Source organism: Mycetomoellerius zeteki, unplaced genomic scaffold (assembly GCF_001594055.1).
Source record: "Mycetomoellerius zeteki isolate Tzet28-1 unplaced genomic scaffold, Tzet1.0 scaffold62, whole genome shotgun sequence".
Classification (NCBI taxonomy): Eukaryota; Metazoa; Arthropoda; class Insecta; order Hymenoptera; family Formicidae; genus Mycetomoellerius; species Mycetomoellerius zeteki.
The window spans coordinates 2,993,114-3,007,907 of NW_017257632.1; the positions used below are offsets into that span (position 1 = coordinate 2,993,114).

At 32.7% G+C, this 14,794-nt stretch overlaps 2 protein-coding genes across 2 annotated transcripts; one reads left to right on the forward strand and one right to left on the reverse strand.

Moving 5' to 3' along the window:
- Positions 1 to 281: 281 nt before the first annotated feature.
- LOC108728668 (uncharacterized) lies at positions 282 to 8,936 on the forward strand. The gene is made up of 22 exons (XM_018457389.1): positions 282 to 309; positions 541 to 773; positions 906 to 1,151; positions 1,286 to 1,441; positions 2,064 to 2,206; positions 2,295 to 2,442; positions 2,512 to 2,696; positions 2,781 to 3,100; positions 3,186 to 3,361; positions 3,460 to 3,677; positions 3,942 to 4,158; positions 4,253 to 4,454; positions 4,520 to 4,736; positions 5,132 to 5,289; positions 5,481 to 5,623; positions 5,746 to 5,879; positions 6,204 to 6,330; positions 6,503 to 6,685; positions 6,748 to 7,077; positions 7,157 to 7,412; positions 7,516 to 7,795; positions 7,961 to 8,936. Exons 1-22 carry the CDS (start codon positions 297 to 299, stop codon positions 8,130 to 8,132), a joined length of 4,257 nt encoding a protein of 1,418 aa, XP_018312891.1. The 5' UTR covers positions 282 to 296; the 3' UTR covers positions 8,133 to 8,936.
- Positions 8,937 to 9,245: 309 nt separating this feature from the next.
- Positions 9,246 to 14,207, reverse strand: mh (DNA-dependent metalloprotease SPRTN). The gene is made up of 5 exons (XM_018457035.1): positions 13,800 to 14,207; positions 13,544 to 13,695; positions 12,670 to 12,778; positions 11,356 to 11,475; positions 9,246 to 10,897 (listed from the first exon to the last, which is right to left on the reverse strand). The coding sequence occupies exons 1-5, from the start codon at positions 13,896 to 13,898 to the stop codon at positions 9,407 to 9,409; spliced, it is 1,971 nt and encodes a 656-aa protein (XP_018312537.1). The 5' UTR covers positions 13,899 to 14,207; the 3' UTR covers positions 9,246 to 9,406.
- Between the last annotated feature and the right edge of the window lie 587 nt (positions 14,208 to 14,794).

Below are 14,794 nucleotides of genomic sequence, written 5' to 3' on the forward strand. Positions count from 1 at the left end.
CAGAATTGAAATCTTAACAGTTTTTTACTGCACACACTTCTCTAGCAAATTATACGTAAATTAAGAGATGTATATATATTTTATTTGCTTGTGTATTGTGAGAAAAAGGGTCAACGATAATATAATACACGTGCGATCTATATGATTGAAGATAATGCGTCGAGAGCATAATTCCTGTATATATATACGCAAGTAATCCTGTTTGTATTTGTGAGTCACAGTGATAAGAACTGGTAAGGGTCATTTCTTGACTTGTGTGAACTCAGTTTGCTTTCGCCGAGCTACGATCACACATCATGAAGTTCACAGGTATATACATATATATATTAAAGTATTAAAAAATAAAAAGACGATTATATTGTTTCAAGTGAAATATTTGCAATTTTAATAATTATTATTGATAATAAGAAAAGTTCACTCTCTCTCTCGTTTCTAATATATCTTGTAAAAGTTTCCAATAATTGTGAAAACATACGAGAGAATTGAAGAAGACTGGAAAATGATAAGTCAGATAATATAAGGAAAGTCTTTCTGTTTTAGATTCCAGTTTGTTATCTGTGCTAGCACAAGGAATAGGAAGAACGTTATTCATATTCTTATTTTTAAGCACTGAGACTGCCGCGCAAAATTTATTCAGATCTGGGAAAATATATATATATTCTTACAACGCTACATCGAGCACTGGTGTGTTAGTGCCTTCCAACGCAGCTTCTTCGTGGAATCTCAATGGAAAACTCGTAATTCAAGCGGAAGATGACTATGTCACAATACAGGTATTTTTAAAATAGCTGTAATTTTCTTCTCTTTATTTTATTTCCTTTTTTCCCATCATAAAAAACACGTACATCATTTTTTTTATTTTATTATATTATAATCTGATGTAATATCCCAACTTTTTATATTAGTTGCAATCATTGAAGACGAATGTACATAATGGAAATGTAAAGAAAGTGATAGAAGATATTGATATCTACGATGATGCTGTAGAACTTTTGAAACCTTTCCGTTTATCGTACAACAAAGGGCTTATCGATAACTTCAGCACTGAAACTGAGCCTGCATGGACGACGAATATAAAACGAAGCATAGCTGGAATTTTACAACTTGATCTTTTTAACTTGGAAAAAGAAATCGCATTTCATTCTAGTGAAGTAAATGGCAAATATTTATAGATATATACGCGAGTGAATATATATATTATGTACAATGGCTGGATAATATATTAATATACATTCTACAAGAATGTTGTGGAAGACATTAATATACAGAACATTATAATTCACAGATAAACCATTATGGAAAATGTGATATCGATTATGTTGTAAGTCCGGAAGGTGATAGTCGTTTGATAAGAAAATCGTTCGATCCGCGGATGTGTATTGGACATCCTAGTCACTACTGGTCGAACGTTCCTAAAATACAATGCACTGATGATGATCAAGTACGTTGCCACTGATAACACTACAACATTTTTAAACTTTTTTCTCGTAGATTACGAAGTCGTAACTGAAAATATTCCAACATGTCAGACTTTGGAGAAAAACTGGAAAAAGTAAGAAAAAAACGCGTTTTTTACTATTTTTGAAGCTGTTTAAAAAAATAGGACGTCATAGAAATTTGGGTATTAACTCGAATGAAAGCTCGAATTTGAAGCTCTGAATTATTACAATAAAGATGTAAAATAGAGATAAATAAATATAACATGACAAAATTTTTTTATAATACAGAGAATGTTTGGAGGAGCGCGCAAATTCTACAGCCTGCCATCTGCTATACTGTCTCTTTATTAATTATTTAGAAAAAATTCTATGATTATAATTATAATTGATTATAGTTAATTTATTGATGTCAAATGATTAAGGTATTCTATTACGTATTATTGTTGGAGCATTTTTAATTACGGATTCATACTGAAAAAATCAAAATCACCTAGCTGTCACATGTCATAAGACAAAATCCTTTTTGTATAGCGTAATCTACATATTTATTTAATACAGTTAATCGAATTATGTGGATATATATATATATGAGGACATTTATATACTATATTATATATTTCTTAGAATCCCATTTTGAAAAGTAGCGAGAGAGTGTATCAATTAAAAACCGATGGATTCGTTCACAATATCATCTCCGTAAATGCATCTGGAGGTATCTACGTGCAACCTTTTCAAAGCATGGGAGAGGCGCATTATCATTTCGTTCGGTATATTTTACAGACATAAATATACTCGTATTATTTGCTATTCTAAATGAATTAGATGTGTGTATAAAAATTGCTTTATCCTACATAGACAAACTATTGAGTTAACTTCAGTGAAGAATATAGCGAATAAGATAATTACAAATAATGTACGAACTACAGTCCTTCAACACGAGCTACCAGAAATAGATCTCACACAGGGTAGAGGTACACCGGATAAAAATGTTGTTTTTAAATCTGTGAGTTTATTTTTATCTTCTCTTTGCCTGTTTTGTTATTCCAGTTAAATCCTCATCAAATTGTTGTAGATAAGTCATTTATTAGATCGTTTAAGCCATAGGCTCGAAAATCCTGGTTTAGATACCGAAATCCATAATTTGCACAACACAACGATATCTGTGCTTCTCTATTATCTCGGTATGTTAGATCGGGTTGACTTAGAAAAAGCCTATACTCGCATTTCAGGAACTAGTTATAAAGAAGAAACGATACGGTATTTATACTTTCATTATCCCTTGTTACATTACCATCTCTATTTTCAGGATAAATTATATTTCTGTGCTTTTTATCGTAACAGAAACATGTTTCTCGAGGCGCTGCCGCAAGTTGGAAGTAGAGAATCTGCGCTTTTTATATTAGATCTTATTCAAAACAACAAAGTATCCGACATATCTGCGATTCAATTACTTATGCGGCTACCGTTTCATATAAAAAAACCCGACGTTCAACTGTTGGTCAGCCTCCAACCGCTTCTTACGCTGCCAAGCAAAATCTGCGCGGAGGTGCAAAATACCGCAATTCTTACTTATGGAACATTAATATACAAAACTTGTCTAGTGCATTGTCCATATGAGATGTTAGATGATTACGTACGCCTGTACCTCGATAAATTTACTGGTATATGTAACAATTTATATCATATATATCTGTTTTGTGTTGCAATTTATATTGTTCGGATAAGACTGTTCGATGCATGTTATAGAAACTACTTTCTACGAGCAGAAAATGGTCTGGTTGGAAGGTTTGGCGAATATACAGCTGGGTAGAGTCATCGAATTCTTAGAGCCTATAGCTAGCGGCAATAATGCTGAATCGCGACATTTTCGAGTACTTGCGGCTTGGGCTTCTATTCCCACAGCACCGTTGAGACCCGATGTTGTAAGTGATCTTTCGTGTAGATTTACACAAATCAATGTTTTACACAGATCACATTTGACATCACATTTCACATTGAATTACATAATTTTATTTTGCAGATTTATCCTGTATATTGGCCGATCTTGCTCAATAGAACCGAACATTTGGAAATGAGGGTCGCTGCACTAACTTTACTTATTGTTTCCAGTCCTACGCCGAACAGATTGATTTCTCTGTATTGGTACATGCAAAACGAGCCCAATCAACACTTGTATAATTATTTTTATACGATGCTAAAATCTATGGAACGCACCACGTATCCCTGTCACAGACGCATGTAAATACGCATATAAATTTATCAGAGCGGAAGAACAGTAGCAATATTAATCAAATATTAATTTTCATATCATTGCGTCTTTTCATAACGAATCTAACGCACTGTTTTGATTTAATTTATGTTGCTTGAACGAATTGGTACTGTTCTTTCATTTACTATTAAATTTTTTATTAATTTAACGTTAATAATTTAACGTTAATAATTTATTTAACATTTTTAAATGTATTTTTTTAATTTTTAATTGCTGCTACCAAATATTTACAGAAGCAAAATCGCGGCCCAATTCAGCCGCGTACTTCGGATACCGAATAATGAATATATGATTACTGGTAATTACTTGGTTGATTACCAAGATTCTTTGAGAAAATTCGGCGCTATGTTGCATGGCATTATCATAGCCAACCCTTCTACGAATATTCCTGAAGTAATATACGTAACTTTAAATAATTATGCTAGTGGTACGCACCTTAATCATGTGTCTGTAAGTATATATATAGTTTCCAAAGCAAAAATATTTGCATTACTTTTAAATGTTAATTGATTTAATTTAATATCCTTTTTTAACATAACATTAGTTATATATCAAAGCGGAAGGTATTTTCCACTCATTAGCGACTTCTTTTGAAAATCCGACAAACATAAAAGATATTCTGAAAGAATTCAAACTGGATGAACGCATGAAAAGCCCTATGCATTTAGAAATAATTACGCGTATTCAAGAAAAGACAGTATTGTGCGTTCATTGGAATGAAACAAACATAGTTGAGGGGTTGAAGTGTAAGTTTGTAATTCATAATCGCGACTGTAACAATGTTATACCATTTGCTTATTTAATTTTCTAGACTTGTCCTCTTTATCGGATAACATATTTCAAACGTATTATAACATGGAGTTTCACGTTAATCAACAACGTATAAATGTGCCTTTGGCGATAGAATCGATACAAGTGACCGATTTTGGTACCAATGTTAGACTCGCGATGACGGGAACTTCTCTATTTTCAATGAGAGGTAATTTTACGCGCGATTTTCCTGGACGGAACAACCATATTATTTTGCGGTAAGATTATATTTTACATATTCATGTGTATAATTTACATCGCATAATTACATATATTTACTTGCGCTCGTTTTCGTAAAATTTATCTAGCCTTTAAACACTTCACTACGAAAATAACACATCGATGTATGACATACTCAAAATCCAATTCAATTGCTAACTTTCATAAAAATGAACATATTGTAAAAAATTTTTTTTTCAATCGAAATGCGAGACATTAAGGAACATACTAAGCAGATGTATCTTTAGTAATAAAAAAATTATAAACAATGGAAAAAGCATTGAAAAAGAGCCAAGTATGCCATACCGAAAAGGTGTTTAAGCATTAGAAATAATTTATATAGTTTATATATATATATTTCATAGATTTCTTTATGTATATGAAATACCTTTAGCACATCTGTTCACGGCATTGAAACAATAGAGAATTATAATCCGCTAATTGATTTATGGCATAGCGCTGAAAGAGTTCAGTCGCTACATGGATATCTTCCTATTAACGTTACACTTGGATTGGATGAACGACCATTCATTTCGTACGACACCTTAGAAGGTATCAGTCTTATTTAGTTAACTGGCTAAAATAATTAATGCGATCAACTTGGCGTATTTAATATTCAAAAGAAATAGATTCCATAAATCATAATTTCTCCTTATAAATGAAACTTCGTATTTAGAAAAAATATTTAAAATTTTGTATCTCATTCAATCTTAACGTTTTGCATTCTAAAAATCGCGTTGCAGAACATCTTAAAACAGGAATTACAGTACACGCTAGAACGCTCACGAGTATTAGAGGTGCTAATGTTCGATCAAAGTTGAATCGAGTTTGTCGTTCGTGCTCTGTATCACATACAGTTGTAAAGTCGCCGTCCTCTAATCTACAGGTAATTATTAATTCGGTATGATATTTCTTTTGCTATTAATTCTTTTGCTAAATTTATATTAATTTGTATTAATGAGTATACGTATTATAAATTACTTTTCTTTTTTTTCCTCTTCTACATAGACGGTGAATATCCTTAACGTTGGGCTTCCTGAATTAGGTGGTCGCTTACAAGTAAAAATATTCGATTGCGAAAGCATGATGTCATATGAAACATTAATTAACGACATTTGGTCTTCTCATCGAAGCAATTATCAGTAATGTATCATTTATATTCATTTATATTTACTTATATAGTGTTTCGTAATATAACCAGAAAAGTAATATGATTCTATATGAAAAAATAAAATTAGTAAAAATATAAAATTTTTTAAATATAAAACTTTACTTCTGCGAAAAAATCAATTTAAAAAATTCATTTGGGATGCGTGCATTTGATTGCGTTTACACTTGAATTTTGTTATAGATTATTTCTGTTCGTATTTGTCACTATCATGATTTTCATATCTTACTGTTTTAATATCTCGTTTTTATTCTATCGAAACACATAAATCTTTCTCTCGATTTTCTGAAAATTATAGAACATGGCCAAGTATGAAATTTGCCTTAATCGGAATGCATTTCTTGGATTACTTCACTTTTGTGCCGCCAAAAGGTAGCTGTGGATTAGCTGCTTATATTGAGGCATTCAAATCCGGACCGTCACAGGTACGATACAGATATTTGTATAGAATCACACGTACAAAATCAAAGAAAGAACTTTGTTCCTATATCCACGGATGCAAAAAGAGAAAGAGACTGCCATTCATCAAGTACATTTCATATGCTTATATTGTATACAATATTTATTACATTCATTATATCGAATGATTTTTGTTAGACGAAATTGGAATACATAAAAAGTGAAAATCTTCATATTTTATCTTTGACGCACCACGACCTGCAGTCCTCACAAGTTTTTCATCAATGGAATTTAGCTGGATTGTATGAAGCCACAAGTTGGTTATCAGATGTGATTAAAATTAAAGCAACCAAGATTGTGCCTAACGAACGCGTATTTAAGGTAAACAGAAAAATTCTAAATGAAATTTACAATAACGTTGAATGTAACCGAAATTGATTTAGTTGTGCGTAGAGGCCGAAAGACACATGCCATGGCAATGGGAGATTTTGAGTAACGAACCGAGTGAGTCCTCTCGCATTAAATTAAATGTCATTTGGGGATTGTCCGATACTGCGAAAGGGAAATGCAGCGGATCGTCTCTATCAATTAATTTAATTGGTGAAATTAGTAGCAAGCAGCTCGAAGAAAGTAAAAGGGCAAACTGGCCTTATGGCGAATGCAAAAATGAGTCTGCGGGGAAAAGAATTGTTCCTTACACGAATTCTTGTTACGAAGTATCGAAAGAAATGTCAACCTTGCGAAAATACAAAATCTTAGCACAACATGAAAACGTAAGTTTTAAAGACCTCGTAAAATTTTATACGCAAATATGTAATAATATAGTAATCAAACTTATAATGATAACAACAGTTACCAGAGAGTTTGTCCAAGCTAGTTTGGAAATTGTATGCCTTATATGATCTTATCGGTGGTAATAGTAGTATTGCAAGAAAATCCGATCAGCTTGCGATAACTGCGATTTTTCCGAAAGACTTAAATGTTGGTGAATTGCAACTTAATGGGGATAAAGTTGCAATTGAATACAATTCGCACTTCATTGATCTCTTCTTGACACGAACGAGAATTCACAAGTATATGGAAATATCTTTATTCAGAATGTTTTCTAGTACGTAACATCACGCTGATTATCTTAAATTTTCCACGTATTGATGGAAATGCTACGATATTTTGCGATTCTAAAAATTATTTAATGTAATGTTATAATTTAGGCGCATGTATTATAACGTCAGATTCGATAAAATCGGCGTATAATACGGTTTACAGCTTCGCTAAAAATAGCGAAGTGATATTACTCGGACAATGTTATGACGAAAATCCTAGATTTGTGTTAACGGCAGCCAACGATGTGTATGGGATTAACGTCAATTTAACTGATGAATCGGGAACTATACGAATTATGGCTGACAAGGATAGAGGAATCCTATATAATGCCACATCATCCATACACTTGCAATCTGACTATGCATTTCATAAACTAGGAACTAAGAAGTAAGTAGAAAAAATAATATTTAATATTAAATAATCTCAAAGCAAATCCATAGTATGTAAGGTCTATCTTTTGAAAATAGATAATTTTATATTTAAAATATATATATCTCTCTCTCTCACTCTTGCTCTTTAAGAACAAAAAATAATAATATCAATTATGTGCAGGATTAAAATGGGCGACAAGGCAATCGGTATTTTGCTATCTAATATTTTACTATATATGCATTGGACACAGGAACAAGTTCTAATCTTTTTCTCCAATCATGTGCTAGAATTTAATTGTGGAATATGTACACTCGATCATCTCAACATCGACAGATTATACGAAAAACTCTAATTTACTCTGTAAAAGATGTACATATATAATGCAACATATTAATGATATCGCAAAATAATAATTTTATATTCATTTTTTATACACTTTTTAATACATATCTGATAAATAGTACAGTACAAAAAAGGTATCTATATAATTACATAACTAGAGCTCGAATTTTCGGCCATCGAATCAATCAGTCAGTTAACTCCTGAATAGTCACCACAGTCATATTAAATTGTGAATAGGCTATGCATGTGCATTGAATAAAAGGCACATGAAGTGCTTTTATTCAATGCGTAACCTATTCTCAATTACATATGCCTTTTTATCATTTTTTATGATTATTTACTGACTTTCAGGGGGGATAAGCGCAGTTTTCGTCCATTTTTATAAATTTTTTAAAGCGATTTCATCATTTTGTTTTATCCAAATTGTCTTTATTTACAAATGACACGTAACAAAAATTAACGTGTCATTTTTCGCTTCTAACGTCACTATTCAATGTGACTGTGGTGACTACTCAGGAACTTTAATGTTCGGAATTTCATCATCATTATACATCATATCAGTTTTATCAGTTATTCAATTGTTAATAAACTCGCTGCTAATGAGCAAGTACCGGATAATGTAAACCGAACATCTGAACGATTCATACACATACACACAAATCATTCCATTATAATCATTCTATTGTTTTTTCCATCATAAAATATAATTTTTCGCAAATGACAAGCAGCTCTAATATATTAATTTAAATGACATAACGTTAAAGCTCTAAATAATAACTGATTACTAGCCTTAAATATTGTTTACTATTTATTAAAAAATAACGCTAAGAGTTTTATATAACGACTTCTAGATAAATAATTTAAACTCTTCATTAACCAGTCTTAATCATCGAAAAACTTGTACTATGTGAAATATTATATATTATATATGCAAACACACGCATTATATACAGATTATACAAGCATTGTTAATAATTACATTCGGCATGTAAATTGTGCCTTTTCTTGTAACACAGGTTTTGTTATAATGTATTTGAAATTTCTATTTAATATATGATAAGTAATATACAAACGTCTTTTTAAATCGCATATTTATTTCCCTAATAATGTTTTTGTTTTGTATTATATTCTTTTAGTCTGTCTCGTATAAAATCGCGATATGTGCAAAGAAGTAAATTATATATATATATGAAAAGATATTTATTCAGATACTTATTTAGATAAAAAAACCATTTCATTATCCGCAAAATAGTTCATTGTCACTCTTTTTGTTCACAAGACCACTTATTCATTTTTAAGGCACACATCTAAATGCTGGTTCATAAGATTTTCCGATATTATCTGCATACATACTGGACAAGGATATTTATTTTCCGTGGAATTATTTTCTACAGCAAGCGTATCATCGTTATCGTCTTCCTTATCGTCTATTATTATATCGTCATTAAAAACGCTTCCAATGCATTCTTCAAGATGTTCATTTAATGATATTTCAGGTGCGATCTGTGCGTTGCAAACTAAACATTTTCGTTCCAAATCCACTACGTCGTTATTACAAGTACTAGTACTTGGTTGTGGATCCTCCATCAATACAGAATTATCCAAATCAGAATTAGAGGAACTGTTTATAGTAATTAAGTTATCATCGAATGACGCACGAGAGGTGGAGGGAATGGCAGCTTTACGAGCTGTATCTGCTTCTAATAGACATTCATCAAGATGCTGATTAATATCTGTGGCCGGCAATCTTTTATTACAAACGGGACAAGTGACGCATTCAACTATATCGTTCGAAGTATCGAATCTTAAGCGCTTATTAGAAATTGTGTTTGTGTCAACATTTTGCTCCGTCACCGATGTAGAAAACGTTCGAATGGGTAACATTAACTCTTCATTGTTGTTATTATTATTAATATTATTGTTAATCTCGTCAATCAATGATGTATTATCGTTTATTAGGCATGAGTCTATATGTCTATATATATTTTCTAAAGTCATAGGTATGTTACATATAGGACAAGGTACGGAATTATTTCTTGGTTGACTTAGATTTAAAATCGAATTATTAGCAGCTGCTTGTCCCGTAGCCGATATCGAAGTTGAATCTCTCTTACTTGATTCACATCGGGGACTTTTACCGTCATTTAATTTGAATTTGGTTAGGAGATTACTCTGACCACTACTACTGCCTCCCAGAACACCGGAACAAGAAAACTTGGGATTTTTAGAAACATTCGTTGTATCATCCTTCTTTGCGTTTTCACTCGGACCATTAGTACCCCAACCATGTACATTATTATTACTACTACCAAGCTTCTTCATTCCCAGCGACAGATCTTGAGTATCTTTCTCATTCACAGCGCGAGATGAATTTGTACCACTATTGTCTTTACTAGTACTAGGCTTAACATTGTCCGTTTGAATAAATATTTTAGAGTCGTTACTAAGGGCTTTTGAAGTTGTAGGTATAGCTGTGTCCGCTGGAATACTCTTTGGAAACCAATCAGTTATTCTTGTAATTTTTAACTTATCACTTTGCTTTGACTTATCATTTTGCTTTGAACGCGATTTGAAATTCTCTGGTTCTTTGATCTTTAAAAATTGACCATTACAATTTTGTTGATGTTCATGCCACCAAAAATCTAATGGACCGGGCGGACGATTTATGCTTCGTCGAACCGTTCCAAAGAATGGTGGTCTGTATTGGCAAGGTCCGTTACATTTCCACCAATGTTGTTTGTACAGCTTTACTTCATCATGAAAGTTGTGATAAATCTATACTCGATTAACATGATAAAAGAATTTTGTTATTACAGAATAAAAAAATTTAAAAATTAAAAAAGTACAAAATTATTATTATAAATGCACAAACAAAATTGTTTTTAAGAATTTGCTTTTCAAAATTTATTTGAATAAAATTAAGTTTAAGCTACATTCGGATATTTAATCTTTGTAATAAATCAAGATTTTTTAAGCTTAAAGATTCTCCAATATCCAAACGAGTTTGTGTTATGCAACAATTGTATTAATATGATTAGACTTTATGATAAAATATAAATTTTTCTTTTAGAAACACGAATTTGAATAATTAATTGAATAATTATTGAAATGTGCTTTCTGTCATAATGAACAGTTTTAAGGACTATTTGTGACAATGTAGATTTTTGGAGTAGTCACATATCACTGTTCAACAATATACTCTAAATATTAAGATAAAAAAGTTATTAGCTCACCGTTATGTTGGTTCCCGCTTCTTTATTTATCCTGTGCATATGTTTGCAGAAATTCGGTCCATGACCATCTCGGTCCAGGTCATTATTTGTTAAGAATAAATACGCATGGATCATCTCGTGCTGCAATTTAACACATAAAAATATTATCAATATACATAACATCCTTATACAATTATATTTCTATACCATCTTGATCAAAAAGTTCCCGGAATTATCACCAGGTGATGCTCTGTTCTGTTTTTTTGATTAGGTTGCCACATCTATCATTGACATTTCCATCAAATTTTATCGCCATAGCTTGACATTTGTAAAAGTTACGCCGTCTTGAGTACATTTACCTCTGCACGGTTTTCGATTTTTTACAGTTTTAAAAATGGAGTTGAATTTGCAACATCCGTGAATTTTTGACCAAGAACGAAACGAATACCATCCAATAGCCATCGAATTCACCCGATATGGCTCCCTGCGATTTTTTTCTGTTCGATCGAGTCAAAAAACCACTACGGGGAATGCGTTTTAAGGCGAAAGGAGGTAATAGAAAAATCGAAAACCGTGCAGAGGTAGATGTACTCAAGACGGCGTAACTTTTACAAATGTCAAGCTATGGCGATAAAATTTGGTGAAAATGTCAATGATAGATGTGGCAATCTAACCAAAAAAACAGAACTCAAATCAGCTGACTCAAAGCATCACCTGGTGGTAATAATTCCGGAAACTTTTTGATCAAAGTAGTATTTATTTATCAAGAAACTTGGAGTGACTCTATGTTAAAATACTCGGCAAGTGAGGCATGGAATGGCTCAGCGCTCGGTCTGCGAACTAGCAATCCGTAGATCCGAGTTCGATTCCATCCGTGCCTCACATACGCGGGATTTTTCCTGCGTTTAAGTTACACTTCAGCTATGAGTAACAATCCCACTTGAGAAGCACTATTTACTACACTGATCACATTTACACGGTACCTTTAATCGGATTTAATAACATCCTTAGTTATGAAACTGGCCAATCAGTCATTTCTTTCTTTACAAGAATAGCTATGATTGGTTAGTTTCATAACTACAGATGTTGTTAAATCTAATTAGGGGTACCATGTAAACTGACTATGTATCCCTTGGATCAAAAAGACAAGTTTAATTAAGTGTATGTAAGACTTAAATTAGTTGATGATTTGTTGTTGGCCAATTAAAGAATGAGAAGAAAATAATTAGCAAATCCCAGGTTTAATTCTGATGTTATTTCTTCTGTAATTCATTTCATAAGAACTTAATCTATTCTTCCTCCTGCTACTACTACTACTAATATTGAAAAACTTACCAATAAGGTCTCTACTAGATCTTTTCTTGGTCTCAGTTTAAGTAGAGGTGCACTGAGTGATATCACACATTCCTTATTACGCGAGTGAAAGCGACATACTCCAGCACAACTACAAACAATTGCATATTATAGTTATCTGTTCTTGTACGAGGATTGCAATTAGTACAATCTAGAACTGATGAACAAAATATTTTTGTATATAAGCTTACTATCATTTATATATTTTTTATTGTTTTATTACTCGTAAACTCTTGCACTATTTGTACAAGATCTGTTTTCTGTGGCTAAACTAGTGTACACCAGTACTTACACTGCTTGCACTGACTCCAGACCTAGTGCAACCAGTTCAGTGAACTCGTGCACCAAATTTTATTGCACTGGAAGTGTCGCTGATGCCATTTTGGGAACACAAAACGCTTTAGTATACTTTTTCAACTAGTGCAATCAGTGTAGGAACAGAAAACAAACCTTGTATAAAGACACTTGGCGCTCGTAATTATTTATTTTTGGGGTTGTTTCTTGTGTATCTTGAAACGAGGTAAAAATTACAAAAGTACAAAAGAACAAATTAAGTGTTGATTAATGACAAAAATATTTTAGTGAATTTGCTCACTTTTGTAATTTTCATTGCATTTCAAAATACACAAACGACCCCCTTGTTTAATACTTGGTAAATAGCAAAGATGAAATGATTTTATCAGCTTTGAGAGTGGAATACCCTCTATATAATAATATTTTATATCAGCAAGAACATAGTATAACACAGTGAATTATTTCATCTTTGTTTCATATTAGTAAACAACAAGGATATAATGATTCATTGTGTTACACTTGTCCTTTCTAGAAAATGCCTCGAGTCATGAGAAATATTTACCTTGTCATTCTGTTACTCCATTTAACTTCGACAGAAGATAAAACATTCCAGAAGAATCTTGCATTAAATTGTATAAACATTGTGTGAATATTAGGAGTGGGATCGATCAACTCCAATGCTTGATCGACTAATGATTGTATATAAGCATTTTTCTAAAAATAAACGATTTTCTTTTACAATACAATAAAGATATCAAATTTAAAGTAAATTTATTTTTGATACGATGATCAGTTTCTCAAACGAAGAAAATAAATACCTTATTCAAGCTAACTGCGTTTTCTGTCACGCCTAAACAATTCAACTTTTCATGCATGTCGTATGCCATATGAAAATCCTGTGCTTCTTGCGATGCCATCGCCTTCAAACGCCTTCTTACAACCTTCGTTCCCGTGCCAGCAAGGAAAACACAGATGCTTCTTGAAAATATGAAAGACTGCGAAATGTAACGTTATTTATACTTTTGCGAAGTGCCTTGTATCAGGTGAAAATAAAGAGAAAAATATTTCTTCGTATCCCATAGAGCATTTCACGGACTCGTGCGATGCAATCTATATCCATTTAAGTCTAAAATAAGCTGAGGCGTCTCGAACGACGAATGGCGATTCGAAACAGTCGAGCAAGACGATCAGATAGAATCAGATAGAATGCAGAATCACTGAACTACAGGAAGAGACGAAACAAACGGTTCTTAGTTCTTAATGCACGACGCGTAGAATCAGTATCGGCATAGTCGGCAAGAATATACAGTAGGATCAAGACCTACGGTGAAAATACGTAAGGTGAGCTATTGCGCATAATGGGGACGACCAATCAAATGTGAACCAACAAATTTCACCACCACTAATTCACGCGCTTTTATAATATTGCTCAAATGTGATTGGCTGTCAATTCCCCACTACTTTTTAGGCTACTGCGCATTCACGGGAATAGCTCATCTTACGTATTTCCACCATGACTAATGGCTTTAGCACACTGGACGCGGAAACGCTTACCGCGCGGTAAAATGCGACCAATAAGCTTACAGCTCCTAACATGTTCAATGGCTGCGTTCGGCAGACTCAACGGATGCGTTCAGCAGAACGTTTGTTTTGCAACTGTTGTAAGTTTCCTTCGCGCTAATTGGATCATACTTTTAGATCTAGAAGAATGGTCCTATCTCAGCAGACAATCATAAAACGGTTGCAAAACTGTTGAGTCTGCTGAACGCAGGCACTAGTTTTGCAACCGTTTTATGATTCTGCGCTGAGATAG